The sequence below is a fragment of the Microcaecilia unicolor genome, chromosome 10 (assembly GCF_901765095.1).
Source record: "Microcaecilia unicolor chromosome 10, aMicUni1.1, whole genome shotgun sequence".
Classification (NCBI taxonomy): Eukaryota; Metazoa; Chordata; class Amphibia; order Gymnophiona; family Siphonopidae; genus Microcaecilia; species Microcaecilia unicolor.
Window position 1 is genome coordinate 37,201,152 of NC_044040.1, and position 10,759 is coordinate 37,211,910.

The following is a 10,759-nucleotide window of genomic DNA, read 5'->3' on the forward strand; positions in this document are numbered from 1 at the left end:
CAGTTGTACCAGTTTTTTCTATGCTTGCAGTGAACCATCTTGTCCATATTCTGCTGTCCTTGACTGCAATTATCAATCTCTAATCCGTAAGTTTCAGTTCTCCTCTCCTGAATCATTCATGTGTCCAGGCTTGATCCACATAGGGTTCCTGAAGTAGCATTTTATATTCTCATTGTGTTTGTGCATTTGCCATGTGTTCTTCCTTGTTTGCTGATATACTTCTTTAAAGAGTTTTTTCTCCTGCTTCATATATTCTGTAGGTTCCATTCCTGTACTTACAAGTGGATTCTCACTCAGTGGTGTAGCTAGGTGGGGCGCCAGGGGAGCGACTGCTCCCCAAATAGACTTCGGCCAGCGCTGGCGCCTACTTTTCAGGCAGTCTGTAACACCTACGCTTCACCAAATACGGAATAAACGGCCACACAAAATGTGCAGACTAAAACCAAACCAAGAAACTAGACTCTGCTTGCGGCAAAACAATGGAGAACTAAAAACAGAAATGCATTTTTTCCATTACCATGCAAAATGCAAAGATAGCAGAGATGCTGCACATTCAGATTTCCAAAGTTGGCACATTCAAATCGTTAGACCAAAAGAAATATTTATTTCTCTACCTTTATTATCTGGACAGCTCAGCCCCTGTATCCTGTATCTCCCACATTTTGCAGAAGTGAGCTATTACAGGCTGGCTACAGCATATGTCTCCGTATTCCGCTGCGGGCCTGTGTGGACTGGCTGAAGCTACTACTTCAAGAAAGGTCTTAAAAAGATCAGGGTTTACTAACACATTATACATCATAAACGTATACTGATTTGTCACCTTCTGATCACCTATCCATTTTTCCCTGTTTCTCACCCTCTGCCATCCCTATTCCTACCTATCCTGTTATCTATCTTTTAGGTCTGGAAAAACAATCAAAGACGGAGGGGGAAGTTATCAATGTGGATTACTGTTAAACTGGGTTATTAAATGGGATCCTGTGCTAAAATAACCCGACTTGTGGCAAAATAACCCAAGATGGTAAAATAACCTGATTTAACAGTAGCCTATGTTGATAACTTCCCTCCTTAATAATGTAAGCTTATGTCCCAAAAGATGTTGATTAAAGAAAAAGAGCCTTTTGAAGACATTACCTTGCAGTACTGCTATGAGTCCAGTGCTGACCCCTGACACGATGTCACTGAGAATCCATTCCTTAAAGCGATACATCGGCAGCCAGGAGGCAATAGGAAACAAGGTAAAGGCGATTCTCTTGGCTTTCTGAGGAGAGCAGCTGAAAGCAGGTTTAAAGTGACAGTCAACAAATGGGTCTCGTGAGTGTACATTCAATTTTTTGGAAAGCAAAAACATGCAATGTAACGATTTGAGAAAAGGGGCAACAGTGTGGTTATTTTGGGCCTTTGCAGAACGTATTTCAGCCTATCGCACGCAGTGCATCCATTTTCAGGGTGGATGAACATGCCAGTGTTTTGGGCACTCAAGAACAGTGTTTCTTAACCCTATGCCACAGACACAGTTACCCAGTTGGGTTTTTCAGGATCCCCACAATGAATATTTATTCTTATTTATCTATTTGTTTTCTCCTTATTCGATAGACCACTTTTTAGTTATAATATCAAAGTGGTTTACAATATCCAAAACAACATCATAAATAAGTCCTGAGAAGGGAGTAAGACTCTTGTGCAGAAGACAAAAAGGGAGGGATTGAATACCACAGTAACTACTGTAACAAAGCCAGAACAGGAAAACTGGAGTGTAGGTGCTGGAAGGAACAGGATACGGAAAAGGGAAACAAGTCCTGCCAACTAAATCGGGCCTAGGAACTGTGGAAGGAAAAGAACATAGCCATGAGATAGAGTAGCATACACTGGATTTCAGATGTATGCAAATCTAGCTCATGCATATTCAGTGTGGCAATTCTGAGAGCCCAGCTGGCTAGATGTTCCTCCAGAATAGGTACTGAGAAACACTGTTGTAAGAGGCAGCATATAAAGTAGGGGAGTGGAAATTCCCTTTGAGGACTTGGGAGTCTATCAGGATATTATACCACACAGTCTCTTTGTAAACGGATACCATGTTATCCAGGATTGGGTATGGGTGGGATGGGGTAGGGTTTGGGGAGGGGGAAAGCCTGGGTTCCATTGAGCCAGTAGCAGCGGGAATGATTTAGATTAGGGATTTTAGTTGATCTCAGTTTGATGATGCTGTATATCTGCCGAATTCTACGTTTTGCATTGTTTACCGCTGCCCCCATTTCTTTACTGATTGCAAGTTAAGTATAGATGTCAGTAATAGTCCCTAGGACTCTATCGTGCGATGGGGTGGGGATGCCTGTAAAATAATTGATGACAGTTTCTCTGCTGTATGTGTTTCATAATTGTATCATTAGGAGCACATTTGATTTGATGTGTTCCTTGTATGGTCAACCATAAAAATACCCACAGTACCTAGATTTTCATATACACAATCTCGCAACCTTGGTGAGATACTTAAGTATCGAGGAGTGAAGCCTGTATCCATGGAGGAAAGTGGACATAGTAAATGTGGCTGCTGCACGTACTGTAGATATGCTTGGGAAACTAAAGCAGTCTCGCATCCTATTTCCAATCGGATGATACAGTTACGTGGGAAAACTGACTGTAATACGGTTGGTGTTGTTTATGGCATCAAAATGCCCTTGCACTATGTGGTACATAGGCCAAACGAAACGTAAAATCAAAACGCGCATTGGAGAGCACCTGAGTAATCTTCGCATTCAGAAGAATGAAGCCCCGTTAGTAAGGCATTGGGATGAGATGGGACACTGTGAGGATGACTTATTATTTGTGGTACTATTTCATCTTCAACAAACTAGTGGTGGCAATGTGGTTTCTCAGTTGTTGAGGAAAGAAGCGCAGTTTATTTATGATCGGCAAACTACACATCTCAGGGGCCTCAACAAAACCATTGATTTGTGGACTATTACGCACAGCTGACATTGATAGGGAGTGATGTCATTGATGATATATATTGTGTACGCATGCGCTGGCGTTTTTTCCTACTGGGTGGGGATATAACACTGTCTGCCTCCTGCAGTCTCCATGTAAAGTAGGAATATATATTGATTTATTATTATTTTTGATATCTGCAATACTGTGGTTGTATAGTAGTGGATCACACATTTATGTTTTGATTTTAGAGTTCTGCGAAGCTCATTCTCCTGAGGACGCCTTTTTGGCGAAACATGCAGCCTGTCGGGAACGTGCAAGCATTGAACAGCTGACATTGAATGGCACGATTGAGTACTATTTTTTGATTTTTATAATTAGCGTCACCAGCAGGAGCAAACACAAAAGAAAAAATAGAGAGGATGCCTATGGATCTACAGTCTCGTTTCCCGTTGGGATACCCCCCATCATGAGACATCTACATTATAAGCTAAGTACCACCACTACTATTATCTAACACAACAGTGACTGTATCGAACATTGTGTTTTTTTTAACTTGTAGGTAGGGAGGGCTGTGCTATGTTGGTGGGTCCCAATGTTATGTTTTAAGCTGGTTACGGCTGTGTAGCATGCATGGGCATTCTGAGCACATTCACTATTATACTACACGTGATTGTTTTAGTTAATTTTAATGGTTAGGTTTCTAGTATAGGGTGTGCATTTGTACCAAAGAAACCTGTTACGTTGATCCCCAGTGTTTTGGTGAACCTCTATCAAACCAGACTAATCAGTGAGCATGTCCTACGGTCTTACAATTGAAGTAAGAATGGTTCACCTCTCTTGGCTTTTATGAGTTATAGATTCCTAAACAAATTTTGTCTCCTTCTTTGTGACACAATCAAGGGCTACCATAAACTGCTCCAAGAGCTAGTAATTATAAACTAAAAAGTGGCCTTAAGACTTTTATTTAGTCTCAGGGCTCCTGGGCAGGGTTTTTTTTTCCTGCTAGATACGTTTTCTTTAGTTTCAAGAAAGCACAAACACAGTTGAACATCAGAAATTTATATTCAGAAACTGAAGAAACCCAGTTATACACTGAGAAAACTCTTTATGTGCCATTTTGCACAGGGTGTCTAGGAAGGAATTAGGATGTTCAAATAAGGGTGTGCTTAGTTCCCTGAGCAGTTTACTAAAGGCTCTGCTGTAAACACAGTGCCTTCTGTAAAGTATGTATAAGGATGGTGAGAAATGCCTGTGATTTGTTGACATTTCCAGGAGCAACAGGCCTTTCACAAAGAAATTTGTTCAAAAAGGACATGGCATCACCTGGGCCTTTACACACATGAGCATTGGTAACTAAGGGGTCCTTTTACTAAGGCATGCTAAAAAGTGGCCGGTGGTAGGTTTAGCATGTGGGTTTCCCACATGCTCTTGCCATTTTTTTTAGCGCAGCTCTAAAATGGCAGAATTTTTATGTCTCCCATTAATGGCCATGTGCTAATTTCCAAATTAGCATGCAGCCTTTACTGCTTGTGCCCTTATCGCTTCCTATTTAGCAGGCTTTATAAGACATGCACCCAGAACCATCCCCAGTAACACACAAATCTTCATACACAAATTTACACCTGTTCTGAAGAAAATGCAAATTTATGCATGCATTCTATTTATGGACGAAGATATTTTGTAAAATACACATAAACATTGCAACTATGCTCCAGCGATGACCAGGCACACCCATAAGATTGCTTATACACGATACATATAGAAGATATGTGATCCTTTCACAAATTACCCTCATACTTTTTTAATGCACAAAAACTTATTTGCATAAAAAAGCTGTTCCAGGGCCTATGTATCAGAAGAGCTTCTTCTGAAAAGGTAGGAACAGAAATGGCACGTTGTTAAATACAGCTAATGTTACCACCCCTCTCGGCTGGACTGTAGTGATGTGCTCCCAGATACCTGATGGTTGTAGTCATGGCGAATATCCAGAGAACACACACTCACAGCCGATGGAGTGGAACAAATAAACTAACCTCGTCCTTTACGCTCAAAGAATAAAGGAGGAAAAGAATCTACATTTAGGATTTGTTCCTGAAATGGAAGGACCAAACTTTCAGATTTGCAAATTATCTCTTTCTTTATTGAATACAAATGCAAGCAAATTTTCATTCAAATAAACTCAAATTCACAATTAGTGTGAAGCTTAATAGAACTGCAATAACATATTCAACATTCAAATGTAGAACTACATGTATACCCTTAACTTTGTCTGTTTCACCTAAAAAGGCGGAAAAGAACCTTTTCAGATAAGTATTTAAATTGTCTTTTATCAAAATCAGATATTTGTGGTTATTCTCTTTCCTGATGTAGAAATTGGTCTCTTTGTGTGCACTATTGGTGTTTTTGCAGGGATCTCATGGATTTTTAATATCTGATGGTCTGTTCCTTTGTTTTCCCTTAAAATGTTGTGAAAAAATAATATATTTCTTTCAACACCCTTGGCAATGTCCCTTAGCTGTGGTTGAATTTATTTAGGTGATGTCTTTCTTGCGTTGGAGCTCATCTGGAACCCTTCAGAGGATGACTCCCCCAGATTTCTTCTCCCTAAACCTCACTTATAAAGAAAATACATGGAGGCAAGACCCTTGAACTCCCTCTGTTCTTGTTCAGGCTCTGGTGACTATTAACCAATTCTCAATACTGTGGCCAAACTCTCTAATTGAAATAAAATAAGTTAAAGGTTTTCTCACTACAAAACCTATTTCTCACTGTTGTTTCCCTAGTCTAAAATGATCCAGCAGGCTTCAACATTCCATCTCACAGACTTCACATAAAAGCATAACTTTTCCCTTCACAGCTATCAGATCAATCTGGAGAATACAGCACACTCAGACAACAGCAGTGCTGGATTTTCTTTATTCTGAAGTCAGATTCCAAACCTTGCTTGCACTGAACTCAGAACTCTCACAAACAACACACCTTCCCCCCAGACACAGCTTAATGGCTTCTTTCTTTAAATCACAGATTCACCTCTCAGTCCTTCCCCTGTGTCAGAGTTAAAATCCTTACACACTTTTTCCTGACACCCTTATAGTTTCTTTCACTTAGTATAACTACCAGCAGAAATCACAGTCTCTCAGAACCTGAGTCTCAACTGTTTTCCCCTATTCTAAAAAGAGTAGGCAGCCATGTGTCCACTTAATACCTGAGCCTACAGACTCTCATTCCACCTTCCATGACCTTAAATTCCCTTAGAACTTAACCATTCCATTCACTGCATGCCAGGACATACATACCTCTGTTTCACTTCAAACCAAACTAAATTTGGTTTAAAACTTCTCACAGCTTTCTATTAGTACAGCTCTCTCCCACCCAAAATACATCAGTTTTTCCCCACATGTATTCAGCAACACGATTATGAAAAAGGCAGTCTGTTTATTGAAGTACTCACTTTTAAGCTCAAATCATCTCATTCTCAGCACCAAAGCTCACCTTCACTCACTTTCAATATTAAAGTACCCTTTTTCAATATCACATTTCACTTTAAACTCACAAAATCCATACTTTTATTCTTACTTTCACACAGACACACACTATACGTTTTTTCTTTCTCAATCCATGTTCACAGCCCTGGTCTCTCTGCTCACTCCAGTCTCCCTGGCAACTCACCCCCCCCCCCCCCACCTACTACTACTACTACTTAACATTTCTAGAGCGCTACAAGGGTTACGCAGCGCTGTACAAATTAACGAATAAGGACGGTCCCTGCTCAGAAGAGCTTACAATCTAAAAGATGAAATGTCAAGTTGGGGTAGATGAGATTTCCTGAGAAGAGATGAAGTGATTAGGTGCCAAAGGCGACATTGAAGAGGTGGGCTTTGAGCAATGATTTGAAGATGGGTAGGGAGGGGGCCCGGCATATGGGCTCAGGGAGTTTGTTCCAAGCATGGGGTGAGGCGAGGCAGAAAGGGCGAAGCCTAGAGTTGGCGGTGGTGGAGAAGGGTACTGAAAGGAGGGATTTGTCTTGAGAGCGGAGGTTACGGGTAGGGACGTAAGGGAGATGAGGGTAGAGAGGTAAGGAGGGGCTGCAGATCGAGTGCATTTGTAGGTGAGTAGGAGAAGCTTGAACTGTATTCGGTATCTGATCGGAAGCCAGTGAAGTGACTTGAGGAGAGGGGTGATATGAGTATATCGGTTAAGGCGGAAGATAAGATGTGCGGCAGAGTTCTGAATGGACTGAAGGGGGGATAGATGGCTAAGTGGGAGGCCGGTGAGGAGTAGGTTGCAGTAGTCAAGGCGAGAGGTAATGAGAGAGTGGATGAGAGTTCGGGTGGTGTGCTCGGAGAGGAAGGGGCGAATTTTGCTATTGTTATAAAGGAAGAAGCGACAGGTCTTGGCTATCTGCTGGATATGCGCAGAGAAGGAGAGGGAGGAGTCGAAGATGACACCGAGGTTGCGGGCAGATGAGACGGGGACGATGAGGGTGTTATCAACTGAGATAGAGAGTGAAGGGAGAGGAGAAGCGGGTTTGGGTGGGAAAACAATAAGTTCAGTCTTGGCCATGTTCAGTTTCAGGTGGCGGTTGGACATCCAGGCAGCAATGTCGGATAAGCAGGCCGATACCTTGGCCTGGGTTTCCGCAGTGATTTCTGGTGTGGAGAGATAAAGCTGGGTGTCGTCAGCATAAAGATGATAGTGGAAACCATGAGAAGAGAGGATCTGACATCACTCAACCAATCACCTTGTCAGAGAAAGACGGTTTTTTTTCTCATCTGTTTAGAATCTCCCTCCCCCATAGAAGTAAATGCAAAACTTCCTATACAGAGAATTTCAAAGTCAATTTTAACCTGACTTGTACCCAAAACAGAAAGGAACATTTTAAAGTACAATCCCCACTTAATCATGGTTTATTTCTTGAAAAATAAAACCACATTTAAGAAACATCTCACACTTTCTTCAGCTAACTCCATTAACAATTCCCAAACTAAACTTTAAACCTTTTCCAGCCAGCAGCCTCCACCAAAACGCTGGAACAAGCCCCCCCAGAGCCCCAGGAAAAAAACATTTAATATATGTTACCATATATTACATTAACTTTATACCCCTATTTTACTTCACGTGGAGATGCCAGGTTACCTATTTCTGGGCTAGAGATTTTGGGACAGTTCTGGATTTCTGACCAATCCACCCTAGTGCAACATGGGACTTACAGCACTGATTTCAATGGTTAGGATCAAGCACTACAGATCTCACACTGCTTTTGGGATGTAAGTTCAAAATGAGGACTGCCCAGAAAGGGCAGTCTCCAGGCTGAAACTGGGTAACTCGGCATCTTTGCTCACATAAAAATATCTACATGTACAATAAGCACAAAAAAGCACAAAAGGGCCTCCAGAACTGGAACAATGATACAATCTTTAATAGAACAGACCCGACACGGGCCGTGTTTTGGCGCACAATCGCGCCTGCCTCAGGGGTCTAACAAAATTAAAATATAAATACATAATAAGTATAAAATTTATACAGGTGACATATATATTCAACATATAAAATAGTGTCTGAATAAAATGTATCAAAATAAAATACATAAATATAGTTCTGACTGAACTGTTAGAACTGTCAGATCAGAAAAATTCTATAAAATAGACACTGAGGACCAGATTCAGTAAATGGAGCTCAAATTTAGGTGTCAGGAAAAATCCATGCTAAGCGCTATTCTAGAAAGGGCATTCCAGGCTGAGCACCCTTTATAGAATAGCACTTAGAGCGGATTCCTGTGGCCAACTTTGGATGCAAGGACTTACAGCAGCTGAAACCTGGTGTAAATCCTGGCACGCAAGTTGGGCGCATAATCCCAGTATTCTATAACACCGCACTTAAACATTTGGAATGCCCCTGACCCGCCCATGCCCACACTCCATTTGGGGTTGCACACAAGATACTTTGGGTGCGCAGTGTTATAGAATACCATATAGGCAGATGCGTACACAAATCCAAATTAGTGCCAATCAACTCCAACTAACATCGATAATTGGTCGTTAGCACCCAATTGACTAATTAATTTATGCACGCATCAGGAGCAACCATATACATGATTAGAATAATTGCATATGCATGTATGTGTGCACATCTGCACATAAACGCTAGAAGTCCACCTAAGTGCTATTCAGCAAATATGCACATATCTTACTTAGCATATATTTTACAGGGAGTTGTACTCATATGTGGAGTCTGGGTGAATGATTGGGCAGGACTCACACTTAGGCACATAACTTGTAGAATACTATAAGTTATATGTATATCTCCAAAGAAAATAAAAGGAAAAAACAAAAGGAGGAAGATGCTCATTGTTTCTCCAGCAGAAGGGAGATGGTTTAACAGTTGTAATTTTTATTTGGACTCATTAATCAACATTCCTGTATTTGTCAACTAGACCAGGCACATCTTGTGCTGAAACACAGGACCGCATCCAGTCTATTTCATTTATCATTTATAAGAGAGTACAATTTTGTTTTTATTGTTGTTATTAAAATACTAACCTTTCTGTTGGGATTTCATTGGTCTTCCCCCTTTTTGTTTTTTTCCTTTTCCTTTCTTTATTGGTATGTGTGAGGAAACAGTGTGTTTTAAGCCTGTAAAATGTATTGGATATTTTCCTGCCTTCATTATGTCCTGAAGTGTATTTCTCCTATTTGGCCAGCAGGTAGTATTTCTTTGCTATAAAGCTGTTATAGAAAAGTTAATGCTCCTCTTTTAGCTTCACTAAATGTGGGAAATTCTATAAAAGGCCACTGAAACAAAAACAGTGCCAAGCACTATTCTAGAAAGAGCAGGTGCCCACATAGTGCTCATTCCTGCACCTAACATTGGGTGCCAGACTTATGCCTGCTGAAACCAGCTGTAAATGCTGGCATCCAAGTTAGGCGCGCATGCCCAATATTCCATATCTGCACACATCAGTTTTTGGAAGGCCCCTGACATGCCCATGCCCCTCCCACAGCCTCGCCCCTTTTTGAGATACGCACTATGGGAGCTAGGTACCCTGCCTTATAGAATAGCATGCAGCCAGATGCATGCACAAATTTTAATGAGTACCAATTAAAATCAATAATTGATTGTTGGCACCAATTATTGATGGTTCAGAGCTCATTAATCTGGGCAGCGCGCCCAAATTTGGGCACTATATGTAGAACCTGGGGGGATTTGCCAATTATATATGCTCTTACAAAATAACATTTAAATGACCTGCTGGCCCTTTCACGGACAAAGGAACCCTTAATGATCATAAGTGCTAGTGTTCTATATATTAACATGTACAGGGCACCCAGTTACGGAATTGCTCTTAACATGTGTCTTATAACAAGACAACTTACCTAAAATATAGCCTGACGTGGTCCAAGAATGTTTTATGGTATCTGGGCACTTTATGATGTTCTTCACTAAACAAATTTTCGGAATAGACTGGCCTGGCCACAACATACTGATTCCCGATGGGTTCAATCATTATATCCAGATGTATTGTCTAGAGCAGAAGAATTTTGTATTCCTATTCGTTGTTGGGTTTTTTTTTCGCAAACGTAGCCACTACAAATAAAAAAGAGAAACTTTACGATGCTTTTGTCAACTGCAGGATACATGGAGTCATCAACACACAAAAGATCAGACCCAAACTGCTTCAGGAAAGGTACCTTCTCTATTTTACTTGTAGTTTTACGTTCCATTTGGCACGCTTGTTACATTAGATATGATTGATTTTTATTGATTGTTAAAATCATTAGCAAAAAAGTCACCTGCGCCAACTGATACTATACATGTCTTAACGGATAGG

The 10,759-nt window shown here is 40.9% G+C and overlaps 1 protein-coding gene across 1 annotated transcript in view; it reads right to left on the reverse strand.

The window, feature by feature from the left end:
* LOC115479045 (chloride anion exchanger-like) overlaps positions 1-10,435 on the reverse strand; it is a 49,854-nt gene extending 39,419 nt beyond the window's left edge. The window contains exons 1-2 of the mRNA XM_030216761.1: positions 10,305-10,435; positions 1,135-1,274 (exon numbers count right to left, since the gene is read on the reverse strand). Coding sequence (XP_030072621.1) covers positions 1,135-1,274; positions 10,305-10,435 — 271 coding nt within the window. The remainder of the gene's footprint in view (positions 1-1,134; positions 1,275-10,304) is intronic.
* Between the last annotated feature and the right edge of the window lie 324 nt (positions 10,436-10,759).